This window comes from Cervus elaphus, chromosome 26, assembly GCF_910594005.1.
Source record: "Cervus elaphus chromosome 26, mCerEla1.1, whole genome shotgun sequence".
NCBI lineage: Eukaryota > Metazoa > Chordata > Mammalia > Artiodactyla > Cervidae > Cervus > Cervus elaphus.
In genome coordinates, this window is record NC_057840.1 from 27,097,821 (window position 1) to 27,120,100 (window position 22,280).

General features: G+C 40.8%; 1 protein-coding gene across 2 annotated transcripts in view; it reads left to right on the forward strand.

Annotated features, from left to right (window-relative positions):
- Window positions 1–22,280, forward strand: part of AIG1 (androgen induced 1) — a 257,134-nt gene that overhangs the window by 101,821 nt on the left and 133,033 nt on the right. For both annotated transcript variants that reach the window (XM_043888445.1, XM_043888444.1), the window contains exon 3: window positions 4,517–4,618. In XM_043888445.1, the coding sequence (XP_043744380.1) occupies window positions 4,517–4,618 (102 nt within the window). The remainder of the gene's footprint in view (window positions 1–4,516; window positions 4,619–22,280) is intronic.

Genomic DNA, 22,280 nt, shown 5'->3' on the forward strand with positions numbered 1-22,280 from the left:
TAATCCAAGCCTATGCCCCAACCAGTAACGCTGAAGAAGCCGAAGTTGAACGGTTCTATGAAGACCTACAGACCTTTTAGAACTAACACCCAAAAAAGATGTCCTTTTCATTATAGGGGACTGAAATGCAAAAGTAGGAAGTCAAGAAACACCTGGAGTAACAGGCAAATTTGGCCTTGGAGTACGGAATGAAGCAGAGCAAAGGCTAATAGAGTTTTGCCAAGAGAATGCACTGGTCTTAGCAAACACCCTCTTCCAACAACACAAGAGAAGACTCTACACATGGACATCACCAGATGGCCAACACTGAAATCAGATTGATTATATTCTTTGCAGCCACAGATGGAGAAGCTCTATACAGTCAGCAAAAATAAGACTGGGAGCTGACTGTGGCTCAGATCATGAACTCCTTATTGCCAAATTCAGACTTAAACTGAAGAGAGTAGGGATAACCACTAGACCATTCAGATATGACCTAAATCAAATCCCTTATGACTATACAGTGGAAGTGAGAAATAGATTTAAGGGACTAGATCTGATAGACAGAGAGCGTGATAAACTATGGGCGGAGGTTCATGACATTGTACAGAAGACAGGGATCAAGACCATCCCCATGGAAATGAAATGCAAAAAGGCAAAATGGTTGTCTGAGGAGGCCTTACAAATAGCTGTGAAAAGAAGAGAAGTGAAAAGCAAAGGAGAAAAGGAAAGATATTCCCATTTGAATGCAGAGTTCCAAAGACTAGCCAGGAGAGATAAGAAAGCCTTCCTCAGCGATCAATGCAAAGAAATAGAGGAAAACAACAGAATGGGAAAGACTAGAGATCTCTTCAAGAAGATTAGAGATACCAAGGGAACATTTCATGCAAAAATGGGCTCAATAAAGGACAGAAATGGTATGGACCTAACAGAAGCAGAAGATATTAAGAAGAGGTAGCAAGAATACACAGAAGAACTGTACAAAAAAGATCTTCATGACCCAGATAATCACAGTGGTGTGATCACTAACCTAGAGCCAGACATCCTGGAATGTGAAGTCAAGGGAGTCTTAGAAAGCATCACTATGAACAAAGCTAGTGGATGTGATGGAATTCCAGTTGAGCTATTTCAAATCCTGAAAGATGATGCTGTGAAAGTGCTGCACTCAATATGCCAGCAAATTTGGAAAACTCAGCAGTGGCCACAGCACCGGAAAAGGTCCGTCTTCATTCCAATCCCTAAGAAAGGTAATCCCCAAAGAATGCTCTAACTACCACACAATTGCACTCATCTCACACGCTAGTAAAGTAATGCTAAAAATTCTCCAAGCCAGGCTTCAGCAATACATGAACCGAGAACTTCCAGATGTTCAAGCTGGTTTTAGAAAAGGCAGAGGGACCAGAGATCAAATTGCCAACATCTGCTGGATCATCGAAAAAGCAAGAGAGTTCCAGAAAAACATCTATTTCTGCTTTATTGACTATGCCAAAGCCTTCAACTGTGTGGATCACAATAAACTGTGGAAAATTCTGAAAGAGATGGAAATACCAGACCACCTGACCTGCCTCTTGAGAAACCTGTATGCAGGTCAGGAAGCAACAGTTAGAACTGGACATGGAACAACAGACTGGTTCCAAATAGGAAAAGGAGTCCGTCAAGGCTGTATATTGTCACCCTGCTTATTTAATTTATATGCAGAGTACATCATGAGAAATGCTGGGCTGGAGGAAGCACAAGCTGGAATCAAGATTGCTGGGAGAAATGTCAATAACCTCAGATATGCAGATGACACCAACCTTATGGCAGAAAGTGAAGAGGAACTAAAAAGCCTCTTGATGAAAGTGAAAGAGGAGAGTGAAAAAGTTGGCTTAAAGCTCAACATTCAGAAAACTAAGATCATGGCATCTGGTCCCATCACCTCATGGGAAATAGATGGGGAGACAGTGGAAACAGTGTCAGACTTTATTTTTGGGGGCTCCAAAATCACTGCGGATGTGACTGCAGCCATGACATTAAAAGACGCTTACTCCTTGGAAGGAACGTTATAACCAACCTAGATAGCGTTTTAAAAAAGCAGAGACATTACTTTGCCAACAAAGGTCCGTCTGGTCAAGACTATGGTTTTTCCAGTGACCATGTATGGATGTGAGAGTTGGACTGTGAAGAAAGCTGAGCGCCGAAAAGTTGATGCTTTTGAACTGTGGTGTTGGAGAAGACTGTTGATAGTCCCTTGGACTGCAAGGAGATCCAGCCAGTCCATCCTGAAGGAGATAAGTCCTGGGTGTTCATTGGAAGGACTGATGCTGAAGCTGAAACTCCAATACTGTGGCCACCTCATGCGAAGAGTTGATTCATTGGAAAAGACCCTGGTGCTGGGAGGGATTGGGGGCAGGAGGAGAAGGGGACGCCAAAGGATGAGATGGCTGGATGGCATCACCGATTCGATGGGCATGAGTTTGAGTAAACTCCAGGAGTTGGTGATGGACAGGGAGGCCTGGCGTGCTGCGATTCATGGGGTCGCAAAGAGTCGGACACGACTGAGGGAATGAACTGAACTGAACTGAACTGATTGATCGCCAGGCCAATTGTCAAACTTTGGTTCTCACCCTACAGAAACAAATACCTCTTAACCATCTCTCTGGTCAAGAGTATACACGTTTATTGCGCAGTATTCCCTCCAGGGTCAGACTCAAGAAGGAGACCCACACAGGCCCTGAGGCATACTCGTTCCTATTCAGGCAGGAAGTTCCAGGATCGTGGCTTCCCAGGATGTGGTTTAGCAAAGGAGGGGCATGCGGGCTCTGGGTAGACCAGCCATGTGGACCTGGGATTGCCTCACTCCATGGGGAGAGAAGAAGGTTCCAGGTGGCTGGAGCAGAGCCTTGCAAAGTAGGGCATCTCAAACTTTTATGTGCACAGGAGTGACCTCAGGATCTTATCAAAATCCAGGATCAGAACCTATCAGGCTGGGACCTGGCATTCTGCTAAAAAGCTCTCAGGCGGCGTGGGTGCTGCTGATCCAGGGACCACGCTTTGAGCAACAAAGCTATAAAGCATGGTGCCCACCCAGATCTGAGGACCGGGGACCCTGATATTCAGTACACATGAAGTTAGTGGTGGAGTGAACAAACCCAAATTGTGGATAATTCAAAAATTGTTTGTTGTACTTGGAAAGATCCTGATGATAATTAGCATTAAGCTAATAATGCATGTGGTGTTTTTTTTTTCTTTTTTCCTTTTGTGCATTTATCTACTGAATGAACACAGTTACCCCAAAAGCAAGATAAATAACTAGGGACCCTAATCTGGTATTAAACTACATGTGTCACCTACAATTACTATTGTAATTATCATTCAGGGTGTTTTATGAAAGAGTAAATGTTCATAACATCCTAGATTTTAAGGGTGAACTTTTTCAAGCTAAGATTATCCATGTGATAACTGACATACTTGGAAATAAACTTTGGAACCCTTCTGGTTTATAACCGTGAGCTATAAACACCGGGAGTTTTATAAAAAGTGGCAATAAAGTACATATTATTAATAAAATATCAGGGCATAGATGTCTTATGGAGAAATGAGAAAAAATTGTTCCTACTTAATATTCATGCTGCATTTTATCATTCTGTAGTATTTATTATTTTGAGACATAACTCTGAAGAGACTTTGAGACCTCCCTCTGAGATGGTTCATTCTCTTTTCTATGCTACATTTATAGACTATTTACAAAACCATTCACTTTAAAAAAAATTCTATGGTGAAAGTTAAGACCTCGGGCCATTTGTTTCTTTATTTTATCTGAGCTTCTTCTCGCACCATTAGTTTGAGGAAAGGTAAAATAATCAATTGAGTACACTTTTGATGATCAGGTTGCTGATGGGTCAAAATAAACCCCTGGAATCCAGATGAATTTATGAGCTATTCCAAGAGAATTAGGAATCTTCCTTTTCTCTCCATATACTGGGCTTCTCAGTGCCACTAAAGCCCCTGCTTTAAGCTATATAAATTAATACATTTGCTGGAAATGTGACTTTAGGACATTTTATAGCAGTGATTTCAATGCTGTTAGTGGTGAAACAGAAACTTGAGAATGTGAAGATTAATTTAAACCACATGATGGGTTCAAGGAAAATACACTACAGCTTCTTGAATGTGTTCTAACTCTGTACAGTGGGGAATGGGATCCAAAAAACCACCAATGAACTTTTAAACCCTCTTGAGGGGAATCAAACCAACACAATTAGCCCTGGAAGGGAGCTGTTCCAGATGACAGACAGACCATCTCTCTGTCTCGCTCGCAAACAGAGTCCTGTGCCTGAGAACACAGTTGGGAGATGAAGGACAGAGGAAGAACCCCAACAGTTACCACTAATGGGATGGAGTTAGGACGATCTTTCCAGTTATTAGCTGGCTTAGTGATTTATCTTTCATTGTAAATTAAAGTTTTGTTGGGTTCTTTGAACAGTAGAAAACCAACCAAGTGTATGCTGTGGACAGTTGGTGCCTTTGAAATAAAAGGATTTCTTTTCCCTTCCAGTTTGTTGTAGCGGTGTTCTGGATCATTTACGCCTATGACAGAGAGATGATTTACCCGAAATTGCTTGATAATTTTATCCCAGGGTGGCTGAATCACGGAATGGTAAGTGAACAAAAACAAATGATTTCTTTTTATTAAAAAAAAAAAAATCTACTAAAGAGCTGTTTTCTAATTCACGCTGTCCATAAAATCTAGCTAAGTAGCTGTGAAATGGAAATTATAATGAGACTGTAGTTAGAGAAGAAAACTGAATGTAAATTTAAAAAATGTCTTCTCATGACATTGAGTCACTATTAAAACTGTAGAAACTGAATCCATAGTTTATGAGAGGTATCAGTTGTGTTAATTATAATACAGTTGGCTTATTCCAGGATGGATTTAATTTCCGTACCATTCAAAGGCTTGTCCTCTATTGGAGATGGAGGATTGATTCCCACTTGCACCACTATGGATACCCCATAGTCCATGGAATTGTCCACGCCAGAATACTGGAGTGGGTAGCCTTTCCCTTCTCCAGGGGATCTTCTCAACCCAGGGCTTGAACCCAGGTTGCCTGCATTGCAGGCGAATTCTTTACCAGCAGAGCCACAAGGGAAACCCAAGAATACTGGAGTGGGTAGCCTATCCCTTCTCCAGCGGATCTTCCCAACCCAGGAATCGAACCAGGGTCTCCCACACTGCAGGCAATTCTTTAGCAACTGAGCTACCAGGGAAGCCCATGCCTCCTCCACATCACATCAGTGAGATTGTGTTGCAAGTTGCTAATGTACTTGGAGAATTTTCCCCTGGAGGAGTGGCAGGCTGTTACTTTCCCGGGGAGGGCTGCTACAGACATTGGAGGTGTCTTGTCGGGGTCCATTCATCCCAGGTTTTTGCCTATGGCTGTGATGTCTTTTCCTTCTTCACAGTCTAATTGTTTTGAATGCGTTAGACTTTACCTTCACGAGTTTCAAATCAAATACTTGAAGCGGTTTGCACATCACTTGATAAAATTTGAGGATATATTTTCTGCAGAGAAATTTTGTGTTGTCTTCCCTATCCATCTCTGGAATTGAGTGCTGTTTCATTTATTAACTTAAGCTCACATTTCTTGGTTGCATCAATTTTTAGAATACGTCCCAGCGTGCTCCTAGTGAAAAGGGAAACCCATGGCAGAAATTATAGGGGAATGAAGAACTGGAAGTCATGTGTCTGAGGTTCAAAATAAGTGTTTCCCTTCTCCCCCCAGTTTTGGTATATTTTGAGAAAAGTGGTGTGTAGTAACAAACATTATTGTACTGAGGAGCGAGCGTTGATCAAACCTTTTGTAAGCCAACTCCTCAAAAGTAGCACATCTCAGAGAACTGGAATTTTCCTTGAGTCCAATTCGAGCCACATGGTAGAAGGATTAACATGGCACCTCAGGTCTAGTTACAAACAAATCAATCAGTTGGGGCTTTCTTGTCTATTGAGTGTAACCGTCTCCGGAGCCTGACATGGTTACTCTGCCTCTCTCTAATGTGTTGCTTTTTTTTAATGTGGAAATACTCTCAAAACTCCCAAGTCGTTGCCATCCTCTGCTGCAGTGCCCTTCCCATCCTTCGCTGGGAATCTCCTGCTCACGTTGCCAGCATGCATACTGTTTTCTTTATGGAGCCTTCACCTCCTCTCACAAGCCAAGTTCATTCTGCTATTAGCTGGGCTTGCCCGGCACTTTTATATCTCCATAGTACATATCTGTATCCCCCACAAAAATGTTATAGTTACTGCAAAACGGTAGCCTTCGAATCCTGAGTCTTTGCCCAGCAACTTGGCGTATAGGAGGACCAGTACATATTCATTAGATTGATGATTAATTCAGTACAGCCAGTCCCCACAATTCTTTGCCAGTAAATACTAATAGTTTCTATTTTTTGAGAAACTACTGTGTGCCAGGCTATATAATTTAATTTTTACAGTGGTTCTATGAATAAGAAATTATCCCTTTTATAGATGAAGAAACTGAAGCTTAGAAAGTTCCCAACACCAGAAGGGCTTTAGAAGTATAATAGAGTCCTGGGCAGTTTGGCCTGTTGTCTATATCCCTAAACTATACAGTGTTACCTTCTAGCCAGAGAATAAATCACAATCTGCAGATCCTGGTGCTACTTAATGTTTCGAGTTTGTTAAATATGTATGCAGTTATTAGAACTTCAGCTGGATGCTCCTAATTTTCCCTTGACTTACCTTAACAGGTTAAAATTCTGACTCTTGGAGGAAACACTACTTAGAAATACAAGGACGATTTGACTGACACAAATATTTAGGAAAGGGAAAAGATAAATTAATGACCATGTCAAGTCCTTTCAGATAATATGAGCTCAGTAGATTTCTTCTCAATGAATTTTGTCTCAGAAAAGCCATGACCATTTCTTGTTTTTTTTCTTGTTCCAATTCGTGGTTCGAGAATTGCTAACAAAGAAGTTATATTTGGTGGCCAAGGAGTATTTTGTAATATTAAACAATTTATATTGCTCTGAATATGTATAGATGAAACTTTAAATACAACATACATAAAACATGATGCTGATTCTTTGGCTTGGAAGTTAAAATATGAACATTAAATACTGGAATCATGAATAATTTAATTCATGTATAATACAGTTTATGAAACATCAAAAAATTAAGTCAGCATTTTCGGCTTTGTTTAAATTATATTTAATTAATTATAGTTTGTATTTGCCTTTAATTTTAATAACTACTTTTGAATATCTAATTATAAAAATATGAAAATAATTCATTACAATTTTTACATTTATTTAGTGCTCATATTTTGATGAAAACATTCAAATTGTATACACTTTAGTTACAGTTATATTCTATTTTTAATTGATGGTTTTGTTAATACTATCAGTAGAGCTCAACTTTTGTGAGAATTTCCATTATAAAAAGAAGGGCATGGCAACCCCCTCCAGTGTTCTTGCCTGGAGAATCCTATGGACAGAAGATGGCGGGCTACAGTCCATGGGGTCACAGAGGGCTGGACATGACAGAAGTGACTTAGCACACATGCAGAAATTTGCTGAAATAAAAGCAAGAAAACAAAATTTGGGATATTTGCACTATATTGAATATTTATATTTATAATTATTAAATTTTAGTACGAAACCATATTTTTCAATTTTGTTTTACAAAAAATATACCTAATCATGTTGGAGGATAGAATGTATTTTGTTTAATACTTTCTAAGTTTAATTTGTAACTTTCACATATTTCTGCAAATGGCTCACAGCCCTCTAGGCCTGTTTGCTATTATTGCCTGCTTGGGTTGTTATAACTGTAAGAATTCCAAGAGAAAATGTACTGTGTTCTTACAGACAGAATCACACTCATTGTTTGAAGGATCTCAATGTCATTTCTAGGGATCCAGAGTGCTGTACTACAGAACTGAGATGCAGTGTATAAGTCTATCATGGCATCATTTCAGGAGAATCAAGTCAGTCTTGAATTTGCAGCATTCAAATAGGCATAAGAGAATACTCACAGGGTCTGAAATTCACAGGGGTTTCAATTTTGATTTTCACTGAAGTTGCCAGAAGTTAGACATGATTAGAACTAAAGGAAAATATCCTCTCTCTTTCTTTCCATTGTCTTTCTGTTTGCTCTCGGCAATCCTAGAATTTATTTGCAGAAGAGAAGAGGAAATGGCTGACTGGAAGGGTAATATACCCTTGCTGTGCAAACACTAGGTTATCTCCAGGCCCATTTAAATAGTAGTATATGCACACACACATGCACACCACACAAAGAATTTTAATTTATTACAACTGAAAATACAAACATATAAAGTATGGCACTTTTAAATAGAGTCATCTCAATATCCAAAATCAAAAAATGTTTCTGTCCTTGCAACCCTATTTACCTTTGAATTCCCAGCAATTCAAACAGCACACAGTGCCTATTAGACCTTCACTTAGTGTCAATAATAAAAAAGATGTTTGTCTATTTGCTTTTGAAACTTAGAAGAATGTCAAGTTTACATTTATTTCTTTCTATCACCTTTTATTCTCAGTCCACTGATAATCAGACAAAGAGAAAACAGAAGTGATATCAGCAAATGAATCAGAGTTTCCAAAATATAATGAGAGTGGTCACAGACAGTTGTGGTAGGCTCTTCATGGCTGCCACATATGGAGGCTGGTCTTTGGTTTAATTCCATCTAGCTAGCATTTATTTGAAAACTTTCCACATGCAAAGCACCCTGGTAGGCACTGTGTAGTTACTGGATGAGAAAAACACATGTAATTTTAAAGAATGGGAGAGCCATGTTTGAAGTGGATGGAGGTATTTATTAATAAGTAAGAAAACCATTTCTCAGACCAACAGAGCATCCCCAATAGGTTGTGTTCACTCACACTAGGAGAAGCACTGTTGTTATTCTGGCTTATTTCTTGGTTGCAAAAGTAGAACCGTGAACCTTTCTCTCTTGCTGAGTATAATTTTAAAGCATTGTCAATGGAGCAAATATACATTAAAAGCAATAAATAAATATATAAACTCTAGAAAGATTGTAGACTCTCAGTGATGCTATAATAGGAAAAAGCAACAATAAGACAGTCTCCTAGCTTATGGAAGACCTAATTAATGTTTATAAAGTGCTTTGAGAATGTCAAGCACTGCAAAAGTTTGGGATATTATTGTTATCCCGCAGATCTTTAAGCAGACATGACCTCGAAGCTCTTATCATCACAGCAGGAGTTATTCATTCCCTATATAATTTATCAGGAGACAGAATCATGCTTGATTTGTCAGTCGTCCTTGTTATATGTAACTGATCCTCAAGAGAACCTTAATTTAGGCAAATGTTTATTCTGTTCAATATTATTTTGACATTTAGTAATTACTAAAGTTCTTGTACATCTGTCTTTCCCAGAAGAGAAAGCATTAAATACTGCTTGGATGATCATTGGTTTTGTAGAAACTCAGATTTGATGTTCTTCTTTTGGTAAATAATAAAGCTTATGGAAATTCTCCATTTCTAGGATACAAAGATTATGCATTTCATTGCCCATAGAGTCTGCCACCCTGACATTGTATAGTTCATAAAATAAGTTGTTGATTGAAAGAATACCTTCTTTTTCATATGAAAAAACTGACCTTTCTCAATTTTCCCAATATGCTCTAAAGTAACTAGAAGATATCTGGAAATTTTCAAAAATAACAGTGGGACCTGAAGCAGAGGTTAGAAATTTCTTGGGAACCTCTTTCTACAGCTCCCAGTGGGCCTCCCAAAGAAAACAATGAAGACCCCAAAGAGCAAGGAGAGGCACAGAATTACTAAATTCTGTTTTTGTGTGTAAGCTTTTTTCATAACCAATTTTACTGACTTAAGCTTTTTCCACTGTGAATTTCATTTGTGATCATTAGTTCTGCCAGGCCATTGGACTTGGGGGTGTCAGATGTTGTCAGTCTAAACTTTGGCTTGAAGATTTGATTATTCCATCTCTTTCAATCAGTAATGGATTTTAAGATATTTAATTTTAGCTTTTGTCATTATTTTTATTATATATCATTTCAATCAGAAATATTGTAAATTGAGAATAATGTCTTCTTTTAAATGATATTTGAGACCATTAAACAAGTTTGTGAGTTAGAGAGACAGAGGTTTTTCTGGTTCCATGCATGAGGAACTTGGGATTTGCAACTCCATCATAACAAGTAAAAAGCTGAACAGATTGAGAAATCATCAGCTCCTCTTGGATCCATGTGAGAGTGGAGAGCATAGAGCCAGCTGCTGCCCCGAGGTTAGAGAGACCACCATTGGATGCGGAGAATAACAGATAAACTGGAGCAGAGTTCCTGAGCGGAGACCACCATGGGGACCGGTACCATGGGAGGAAAACCTGAGCTCTAGCTGGTGGATTGCTGGGGGCTCAGTGAGGATAACCTCAGAGTGGAAAAATCCAGGGTGGCCTGGGCACAGAGAGGTTCCCACAATATTGTGAGATTTACCGGCAGGAGCTCAACCAGATTCCCACGGTAAATTTCAGAGAATCATCCCTTCATGCTTCCAGCAGAGGGAAAAGAAAAGGAACTATTGTGAGTTACACCGGAACACTCAGCTCTTGACAAGGCCTGACCTCCAGGGAAACTAGTTAGCCAGAGACTAACCTGCTGGGGTATCGTCAGAACCTAACTGACCTGGGAGGAGGGCCATAACCAACTCCAGCTGGCTGCAGCCTTCCTGTCCTGCCTTTGGGAAGGAGGGGAGAAGCCTGAGAAACGCTTGGGAAGTTCATGATCCAGAAGCACAGTCTCTCTGACAGATTGAAGTGTTCTATAGTCCTAATCATAGGGCTATAGAACATTTCTCCTCCCCTGACACCTCACCACCATATTACTAAAGGCCTTTTATAAAGCAGTTCCTTTTATTCAGTACATCATGTTCACCTATCAAGAAAAAAAAAAAAAGATTGCAAGGCATACCAAAAGACAACAAGCACAATTAGAAGAGACAAAGCAAGGGTCAGAGCCAGACATGGCAAGGAAATTGAGATTATCAGGCTGGGAATTTAGAACAACTATGATGGGACTTCCCCAGTGATCCAGTGGACTCCACACTCTCAAGGCAGGGGGCCCAGGTTCAATCTCTGGTCAGGGAACTACATCCCACATGCCGTAACTATGGGTTCACATGCCTAGCTGAAGATCCCATATGCTGCAATGAAGCTTGAAGATTCCATATGCCACACCTAAGAGTTTGCATGCCCAACTAAAGATCCCATATGCTTCAGTGAAGCTTGGAGATCCCAGGTGCCACAGCTAAAGCCTAGCACAGCTGAATGAATATTTTAAAATAAATAAATAAGCAGCTATGATTAATATGCTAAGGATTCTAATGGATAAAGTAGGCATCATGCAAGAACAGATGGGCAGTGTAAACCAAGAGATGAAAATCCTCAGAAAGAGCCAAGAAGAAGTGCTAGCAATAAAAACACTGTAACAGAAATGAAGAATGCTTTTGATGGGCTTATTAGTAGACTAGACACAGCTGAGGAAAGAACCTGTGACCTAGAAGACGTAGCAATAGAATCCCCAGAAACCAAAAAGTCAAGAGAACAAAGACTGAAAAACAGATGTCCAGGGACTGTGGGATAATGACTAACGGTATAACAGATGCATGGTGGGATTACCAAAAGGAGAAGAAAGAGAAAGAAACAGAAGAAATATGATGGAGAAGTTCCCTCAAATTAAATTCAGACCTTAAACCACAAATCCAGGAAGCCCAGAGAACACTAAGCAGGATAAATGCCAAGAAAACTATGCCTAGGAGTATCATTGTTAAACTACAGAAAATCAAAGATAAAGAAAAAAAAAATCCTGAAAGAAGCAAGAAAGAAGTGGAAAGGAGGAGACAGAGGCTAGGATGAGGAAGGGGCAGAATAGGGAGAAGAGAAAAGAAAGGAGGGGGCATCGTGACTGAGAAATGGCTGCAGAAAAGGGGGCCATGGAGAAAGGAGATGAGAAAGAGGAAGACAGGAAGGGGGGTTAAAAATACCCTCAGGTAAAGAAGGCACGGTGGCAAGGCCAAAACATGGTTTTTTATACCATGTCTCCTTCATAGCTTCTGAATTTCAGGATTAATTGTTCTCTCTGCAGTACTTGGCATAGCCCTTGGCGTAGTATCAGTTCAGTTCACTTCAGTCGCTCAGTCATGTCCGACTCTTTGCGACCCCATGAATCGCAGCACGCCAGGCCTCCCTGTCCATCACCAACTCCCGGAGTTTTCTCAAACCCATGTCCATCGAGTCGGTGATGCCATCCAATCATCTCATCCTCTGTCGTCCCCTTCTTCTCCTGCCCCCAATCCGTCCCAGCATCAGGGCTCTTTTCAATGAGTCAACTCTTTGCATGAGGTGGCCAAAGTACTGGAGTTTCAGCTTCAGCATCAGTCCTTCCAATGAACACCCAGGACTGATCTCCTTTAAGATGGACTGGTTGGATCTCCTTGCAGTCCAAGGGACTCTCAAGAGTCTTCTCCAACACCATGGCATAATATAGGTACTCAACAATCATCTGATGAATCAACAGATGTTGGTAGTTTGAGCTGGCCTCTGTTCTATTCCTTGAACACACCAGACACCCTTCTTGTCTTAGAATGCTCTCCCTTGGAGATCTGCTTGACTCACTTCTTTGCCTCCCTCAAATCTTTGCCCAGTCTCACTTTCTCAGTAAGGCTTACTCTGAGCAGCCTATTAGGCATTGCAATTGCCCCCAACCCCCCGGAACCTCCTAACCTTGCTGTTTATTCCCTTCATGGCATTAAATGTTTTTGACATATTATATGGTTTTGTTATTTGTTGTATTTATGGCTTATTGTCTGTCTCCCTCTGCTAGAATGTAATTTCCATAAAGGCAGGGATCTTTGTTTCAGGGACTGGTTTATCCCAGGCCCCTAGAACAGTGCCTGATTTGTTGCATAAATGAATCAACTTTATCAATATTCTATGTCCATGCTTTCTCTTGTTCTCTTTTATCCCACTCTTTTTCTTTTCCCTTCCTTAATTGTTGACAGCGTGTGATTCCAAACCATTTACTTTATTCCTAACTTATATTTCACTTCACTTTTCAAATTCATTTTCACTGCAGCCAGATCTTATGTGCATGGCCTGCTCTCCCCCCAAGGGTTTTGTTGGTTGTACATATATTGTTCCTCCTGCCTGAAAAAGGAGAATTGATGTCTGAAGAACATATCATGGGTCTTTGGAATATTTAAGAGCTATAAGCCAGGTAAATAATAGCTTGGATCAAATGTATTGAAAAGCTCTTCCATATATTGACTTTTTTATCTGGGTGCTGGTTATTTTTTCTCTAGGGTAATAGTCAGATAATGCTTTTTAAAGCAACTTCCTGCCATCACAAATTCCTTTGTAGAACTGATTTTCCATGCAAGGGTAGAATGCAAGGCTAATATTACTTGGCTTATACCCTACTCTTTTCCTTGCTACTTTTAATAGATGAGCAGGCCCAGCAGTAGTGCGAGTTCATCAAAAGGTCTATAAATTATATTCAGATATTTTGGGGTCAGCAAAACCCAACGTGTGGTTTACTCAAGTGTTTTTACCCCTAATCCCTGAATCCATAGATATTTCAAAGTAAACTTCATTCATGTGTTTCCCATTCATTTGCCCTTAGCGCTTCATTGTTGGGGGAGGGGTGGAGACAGGCAGAAAGGTATTGTCCTAGGAACTGGCTTCCTTCTTCACTACCACAGACAGATCATTCATTAGCCACAGACCTAACTCCTTGGCAGAAGTCCATCCCTATATCCTTTCCAGTTCCCTTTTAATTGAAGCTCCAACCTCAGCAAGCATCAGTGATGGCTGCCAAAGAAAGTGAAGTGGAAAAAAGCTGCATTTTCTATCACAGAGGCACAGAATTCCAGAATCTTAGACTTGGGAAAGTGACTGTAAAGATCATCTGGTCCATACTGCATGTGATATTTAAATCACTTGAACAATAACCTGGCAGATTCAGCCTCTGCTTGAGCATCTCTGGTGATGAAACTTCAACAATGGACCAAGATCCTGGGGTCTTCAGCTTAGGAAAAACTCTCATAAGGTACTCAGTTCTTTTCAAGTACCAGTCTGCCCAGTCCCTTCATCCATTATTGAAGATTGAAACACCAGTCCTGTCTGTTCTCCTCATGTTCTCTTTCATGAGGATCTCACTGTCCCTCATGACTTCAGTCTGTGCCCTACATGGATTGTTCCCAAGTCTGTACTTCCTGGTCCAACTTCTCACTGGGAATGACACTCTGCATTTGACATGAGGACCTTGAGAAAAACGTATTAATATATTATGTTAAACCAATAAATATGTTGAAACAACCTCATGTAACCCTTCCTTTAAATCTTGTAATGCATCTTGCATTGCCTTCTCAACAATGGCAAAATGCATCTAAAATTCCTCTTTCTACCACAGCCACCACACGAGGTTGGCAAGCCGGGTCATCCGTACCTCCAAAGCAGCTGCTGAGTCTGCTCTAGCCTCCTCGCCTCCACCATCCTTCCTTTAGTTCAAGGCATCATCATCTAATCAGCTGAACTGAGGCATCGAGCTCAATTCATCTCTCTGCCTCCCCACTGTCTCCTCCCCACACCTCTCTCCATATTGTTAATTTTCTAGAAGAACTGAGCTTCTGCAGCCCCTTTATACATTTCCTTCTCAGACATCACCTATGAGTGAAGTGGTCCAGAGGCTGCTTGGCATCTGTGTGGGTCTTCTGACTGTACTTGTAACACTTGTCCCTACACCTGTGGTTTCTCTCATCACATTGTGTGATTACTGTTCACTTACTTGTTTACTCCTCCAATGAGCTATGAGGCCAAAAAGGACAGCAGCTTTTTTATTTCATCCTTTCCTCCAAAATCTAGCATAGGCGCTGAGGTGAAGGGCACACTCAGTAACTAATGTTTATTGAGGTACACAAGCCCTTTATCATGCTGTCTTCCCTGACCAGGCTGCCGCTTGTCCACATTTGTTTTGACAGTTTTATACAAGTTGGTAAGTGCTTGCGTGTGAGTCCTTGTTTAGTAGTGTTGCCCATGCTTCCATTAACTTTTTCGGCAGTTTCACTGCTGCTGTTGTTGTTTAGTCCCTAAGTTGTGTCCCACCATTTTGCAGCCCCATGGATTGTAACCCGCCAGGCTCCTCTGTCCATGGGATTTCCCAGGCAGGTACTGGAGTAGGTTGCCATTTCCTCCTCCAGGGGATCTTCCCGACCCAGGGATCAAACCTGCATTGGCAGGTGGCTTCTTTTCCGCTGAGCTACCAGAGAAGCCCAGTTTCACTGTATACTCTACACTAAAACTTCCACATCATTCTTACCTGACTTCTATGTGATTAAGCTAAGATTTAAAGTTATTATTGTTAAATGCAGTGTGACTATAGGATAGGGGAGGCTACAGGGCTAAGAACTTGAGGATCATTGAATGGACGTAGTGGGAGTTAATAAAATGATGGAATCTTCGTTCTGAGTTGCAGTGCCTAAGTTTGTGCCATTGTATTGAAGCTGCCTTGGAGACAACACTCTGAGTACAGTCAGTAACAAAGCGATTGATTTTTCAGAGCAGTAAATTGTAACCACATTGTAACTGTGCTTGGAGAGAATGGTTGATTCCCAAGGTCAAGACAGGTATTTAAATGAAACTGCCATACCTGTGGCAGAACGAAAGAGCAGGCTGCAGTAACTGTTACTGAAATTGATGTCCACTTGTCCAAGCTCACCCTGCTGGTGAGTGGACTGGCTGAGGGTAGAATGCTGAGCTGCCTGACCCCATGGCACTTCCTGGCCCCAGAGCCTCTCCCCATGGAGCGTCAACATCAAGTTAAAGAGATGCCTTTCAACATGCATTGTCATTATAGCTCACAAACATCAAGACACTGGTAAACACATCTAGCATTTTAAATTATTTTCCTTTTTATCTGAGCAAGAGTGTTTTTTTCCCCCATTGTTCTGCCATATCCATATTCAGAGAAGAAGCTTGTAATCAATGATCCAATTAAGATATGTTTTAACCCAAGTGTAAAGATTAGCCCTGGTTGGTGGAAACGTTTCCTTTTAATGCAAACTTTTTCATCCTTATCAAATACATTAATTCATGTGACCTGGTAATAGATCTAATTATCTTGTATGTCCAAGTGCTGCTGTTCACATTGGCACTATCTGTATATGCGGGGTGAAAAGATTGATAAACATGCCTTTTATCAATCTTTTTATCAATCCCTTTTATCAGCACTCCTTTTATCAATTCCTTTTATCAACATTCCTTTTACCAATGCTTCTATCAATTCCTTTTATCAACTCTCTTTTTATCAACTCTGAATATTCATTGGAAGGACTGATGCTGAAGCTTTTGCCACCTGATGTGAGATGGCTGGATGGCATCACCAACTCAAAATGTCCGTTGAAATGTCAGTATTGAGTTGGTGATGCCATCCAACCATCTCATCCTCTGTCATCCCCTTCTCCTCCTGCCCTCAGTCTTTCCCAAAGTCAGGGTCTTTTCCAATGAGTTGGCTCTTCGCATCAGGTGGCCAAAGGATTGGAGCTTCAGCCTCAGCATCAGTCCTTCCAGTGAATATTCAGAGTTGATTTCCTTTAGGATGGACTGGTTTGATCTTCTTGCAGTAAAAGGGACTCTCAAGAGTCTTCTCCAACACCACAGTTCGAAGGCATCAGTTCAGCACTCAGCCTTCTCTATGGTCTGACTCTCACATCCATACACAACTCCTGGAAAAACCATAGCTTTGACTCTGCAGAAGTGTCACTGCAGTGTACTGTACATAATGTAAGAGGCTAGTCAGAATAGAATTCTCTGCTCAGCAGTCTTTCTGTATTTCTCTGCTGAGTTCCACTAGTAGGGAATGTTTAACTTATTGTGGGAATTCATAAGATGGTACCCATGGAGGTAAAGAGCCCCAGTGCCTACCACACAGCAGGCCAAACAAATGCAAGTCCTCTAAAACAGAATGGAGGATAAAGGAGATGTGGTACACATACGTGATGGAATATTACTCAGCCATGAAGAGGAACAAAATTTGGTCATTTGTAGTGATGTGAATGAACCTAGAGCATATCATACAGAGTGAAATAAGTTGGAAAGCTATTCTTTATTAATGCATATATATGGAATCTAGAAAAAATGGTACTGATGAACCTATTTTCAGGGCCGGAAAAGAGATGCAGAAGTAGGGAGCAGACTTGTGGACGTAGTGGGGGAAGGAGAGGGTGGGACAGATTGAGAGAGATACATTACCACATGTGAAATAGATGGCTGGCAGGAAGTTCTGCATGACACAGGGAACTCAGCTTGGTGCTCTGTGATGACCTTGAGGGGAAGGATGGGGGGAGTGTAGAGTGAGTAGCCATTCCCTCCTCCAGGGTATCTTCCTGACACAGGGCTGGAACCTGGGTCTCCTGCACTGCAGGCAGATTCTTGATGGATGAGCCACAAGGGAAGTCCGGTGAAATGGGAGGAAGGCTCAAAAGGGAGGGGACATATGTATACGTGTAGCTGCTTCACCTTTACAGCAGAAGCTAATGTCCCATTGTAAAGCAATTATGCTCCAATTAAAAAATAAAAATAGGATGGGATAAGATAAAATATTAAAATGAAAATATTCTTTAGCTAATGATCTTAATTCATTATCAAATGCTAAGTAACAAGTTAGTGTCAAGCTTTATCTAAAGCTTCCAGGGAAAGTGCCTGGGTGGAAATCTTGTATTTATAGCAACACAGAATTTGTATATACTCCTAACCTAAAAAGTTAATGATATGTCTTAATAGCTCCTACAAAATATAAAATATTTATCTTTGGACATAGGCTTCAGGTCTTCTTTCTTTATTTTAAAGCATGTGCCCTCTGTTGCACTTCTTGAAAAGAACTTTGCTGAAACTCAGAATGTGACTGCTAATATTCACACATATGGCAAATATGAACTCATCAGACCACAGCTATTTTGCTGCATTCCACGGTGTCTCATTTATTTGTTTAATTTGCAGCTATAGCAACTAGATTCCACCACTTCAGGCTCTCACACAGACCTCCAGTCTGATCAGCTTGGTCAAAGTTTGGCACTCAGCACTGTACTCAATTGAAGACATATGCACAGACTCACTTACCACATTTTTTAACCCGGTTTTCACACTGGGTAATGTGTAATCTTTGCATAAAAATATGAAAAGCCACCGTCTGCACAGATAGTAGGCAATTAAAAGATGCTGCGACCTTCTTTTCTGTAACATTTCAAATCTTAAAGTTTTCTTGGCATGCACTTCCGAAGCCCGTCTGACTGGGAAGCAGGCTGCCTCTCCACAGAAGGCTCACTCCAGCAATGACTAATGGATTGACCTGGTGCCACGCGAGTGTAGCTCCACGCATGCTGCTCTGCACAAGACAAACATTTGGAAATGACCTTGAAACGAAGTTTTGCCAAGTTAGTGAAATATGGGCCTTCAAGGAGTGCCATTTCACCAGCCATTTCCAGAAGGGTCTTCACTGCATTGTCAAAACCTGGCCCTTTCACTTGGTATTGGTTTATCCTGAGTGTTTAAGGAATAATACTCCCTCTTGATTTTATTAGTTGCAGTTTGTAACAGGTTGGAAAAATTAGGTAATGCTGAGAATCAGCTTCCCACTGTTGTTTTTCTTAGGTGTTTTTTTTTTTCTTTCAAACACTTGCTGAAGGAAAGGAGATGCTCAAAAGGTCCAATTGTAAGTAGGGAGATGGGAGCTTAAAATGGAGGATAACCTACAAACAAGGGTGAAAATGCAGGTGGTGGATAGAGAAAAGACAGTAGGAAGAAGTAACTGTGTGCTTGAAAACTGCGCAGTCGATAGGATTTCATTTCATTGCATTTAGACTCCAGACAGGGAACATTTCTCTGATCTCAGTGCACATCCGTATAGTCATCTGTTGTAGTTGTTTGAAAATGTCCCTGATGCTGACATCAGTTGTTACTATATGGTTTCTGTTTTACTGAATGATCTGTTTATCTTAGTGCCCAGTGTCTCTAGATGGCGCTTCTCATGCTGGTGCAGTTGGCTGACATTTCAGATCTGGAAAATGAAGCTGTGCTTTCGCCTTATTTGGAAGTCAGTGATCAAGCAGCTGTGTGGGTACAACTTGGAAAGGTCCCCTTCAGCTTCTCCTCTTGTGACCTCACTTCAGCGGGGGACAGTTGTGACGGTCGAAAGGCAGGGCAGTCAAGATGGGCTGTTGGAAGGGCATTGGGGAACAAGTCATTTCTCTTAATGCATTGTTAATTAATTCTCTTAATTCTTCATGACTTCTCTGAAGTCAGCTCTCAGACTTTCATGCAAAATCAGATTCTACACTTCTATTAAAAAAAAAAAGAAAAAAGAAGAAAAGACTATCAATTCAACTCCTTTAGAATGCTCGGAGGAGATGGTAAAAAACCTCTGGCCAGTCTCATTTTTAAAATGCTGCTAATCCTAAGTAATCCTGGGAAACATACATCTATAAGATCAGGGCAACATACTGTCAACAGCAACTTCCCAGAACATTCCTTCTTACTTCATCTGGGATTTTTCAATAAGTAATTTGATATTTCTGCAAGTGTAAACTGGAATCACTAAAATGAAGGCATTTTTTCCTTATAAGCTCAAACCTTCCAGACTCATCATTTTGTTGAGTTACATAAGTAAGCCATGCAACTGAGCTAAAAGGAAATTATAGAATATAACAGTTACAACATATCTTATACAGCAGCTAATGTTAAAACCAGAAATATATTTGCAAAACAGTTTTTGCATTTCAGTTTATATTGAAATCAATGTTTGGTGATTTTTCATTAGATTTTGCTTAGTGTCATATGCTAAATTATTTGCTTGTGAATTTTTTTTTCTCCCCAGTTGCCTGTATTTGGAAAGTTTGCTTGAAAAGTTCTGGCATAGGAAACTTAGAAAGATTCCATTATCTTATCCTGTTTTCTTTATCTGTCTGTGTTTAGAACAGTTTGCTTTAAATTGCAACTACTACACTTTTTTTTTCACTTTTAAAAGTTTTTAAATAAAGAATATCATTTTCCAAATAGCCCTCACCCCTGTGCTGTCTCATATTAACATGACTGATTTTTAATGTGGAGGAATGATAAAAGGAAAGGGAAGTGCAGCAGGGAACATCAAATGTAAGGAACACTGTGACTTCTGGCATTCCGCATCATAGATCGCAGACCATAGGGACAGAGAGCCAGAATTAAAAAGAGAAGGTCAAGGCCAAAGAGCTTTTGACCCCTAAGAAATCTTGTGTCCTTGTTGTCTTGCTGAATTCAGCACGCAGCTCTGCTGTTCTCCCCCTGATGATATTTTTCATTTATCTTTTCAGTAAACATTTTAGATCTGAGGAAGTAGGAGCTTATCATTATTCAATATAGTCAGATAATACCTTCACCTTTAAGCTATATTCACAATCTCACCATCCTATTTTTTAGCATCAAATGAGATTATTTATGTGTATGTGAATAGAATATAATGCATTTTCTTATGAAAAATTTATTGATTTATTCTGCATTCTCTCATAGCTCCCTTCAGTTGAACAGGGGCCTTTGCTCCAAAGGTAGGGATTTTCATAACCTTTATTCTAACATGATGGCGCTTTGTCCTCTGTGTTCATTGCACAAAGAAAAAAAACGAGCACTTAGTGCTCATTGCAAAATCTCTCTCAAATATTTTTGGTGTACCTTCATGTATATTTATACTAGGATACACAGTTGAAAGAACTATGATCCTGTGTTGGTCAGGGTTCTTCAGAGACACAGAATCAATAGGATGTGTGTATGTAATAAAGAGGATTTCTCTGTAGCTCAGTGGTGAAGAATTCACCTGCAATGCAGCAGGAGACGGAGGTTCAATCCCTGGGTTGGGAAGAGCCCCTGGAGAAGGAAATGGCAACCCATTCCAGTACTCTTGCCTGGGAAATCCTATGGGCAGGTGAGCCTGGTGGGCTACAGTCCATGGCGTCGCAAAAGAGTCGGATACAACTTGGCAACTAAAATAACAACAACAATGTAATAAGGAATTGGCTCGCGCAACTTTGGAGGGTGAGGAGTCCCAAGATCTGAGGTCAACAAGCTGGAAACCCAGGAGAGCTAGTCATTTCTTAATCATTTCAGTCCAAATCCAGAGGCTTGAGAACCCGAAAAGCAGATGGTGTAGGTTCTAGTCCAAGTCTGAGTCCAAAGGCAGAAGACCAAGGTCCCAGCCAGAAGACAGATAGGCAGAGAGCACCAATTCTCCCCTATTCAGCCTTTTATTCTGTGCATGTGTGCATGCTCAGTCACATCTACCTCTTTGAGACCCCGTGGACTGCAGCCTGCCAGGCCATTTGGGCCTTCAGTGGATTTGGATGAGGCCCACCCCCACTGGGGAGGGTAATCTGCTTTACTCAGCCTTCTGGTGTTAATTTCATCGAGAAACATCCTCCAGACACAGAAAAATGTTTAACTAAATACCTGAACACCCTGTGATCCAGTCAGGTTGACCCATGAAATTAACCATTACAGATCCCCACTGAAAATTCCTCTTTCCCCTTAGAAACAACTCCATGTGTAAAGGTCTGAGTAATGCTTCCTTCTTTCCATGTCATCAAAATTGCATTAAAGTTGGTCAACCAGGTTGGCTCAGATCTCAGGCTCAGAGAGCAACCAGTCAATGCTGATTGATTCAGTCTGCAGTGGGGCATGTGCACCATCTGAATTTTTTTTTTTTTCTTTTGATGCACCCTCACATGGTTTTGCGGAGAAGGGAATGGCAACCCACTCCAGTGTTCTTGCCTGGAAAATCCCAGGGACGGGGGAGCCTGGTGGGCTGCCGTCTGTGGGGTCACACAGAGTCGGACACGACTGAAGCGACTTAGCAGCAGCAGCAGCAGCAGCAGATGGTTTCAAGGCACAGCCAAGTTTGAGAGCCCTTGAATCCATGGGTCTCTAGGCTTTTTGGGGACTTGATGAAAGTGGTTGATGGAAGAACATGAAGACAGACGTCACCGTGATGATGACTGGAGCTGAGCTGAGTAGAGGGCATAGCAAAGAGACAAACCTAGGTAAACGTGCATAACTGGATCAACTTAACCATTATGGATTGGTCACAAGGCGCCTCGGTTGGCACCACCCCAAGATTCTAAGAAAAATGAACCGATATTAACGTTACTTAAAAGATTAAAAGCATAATACATGTCAATTATCATTAATCCTTGAAAATATTTATGGAGTTAAATGGT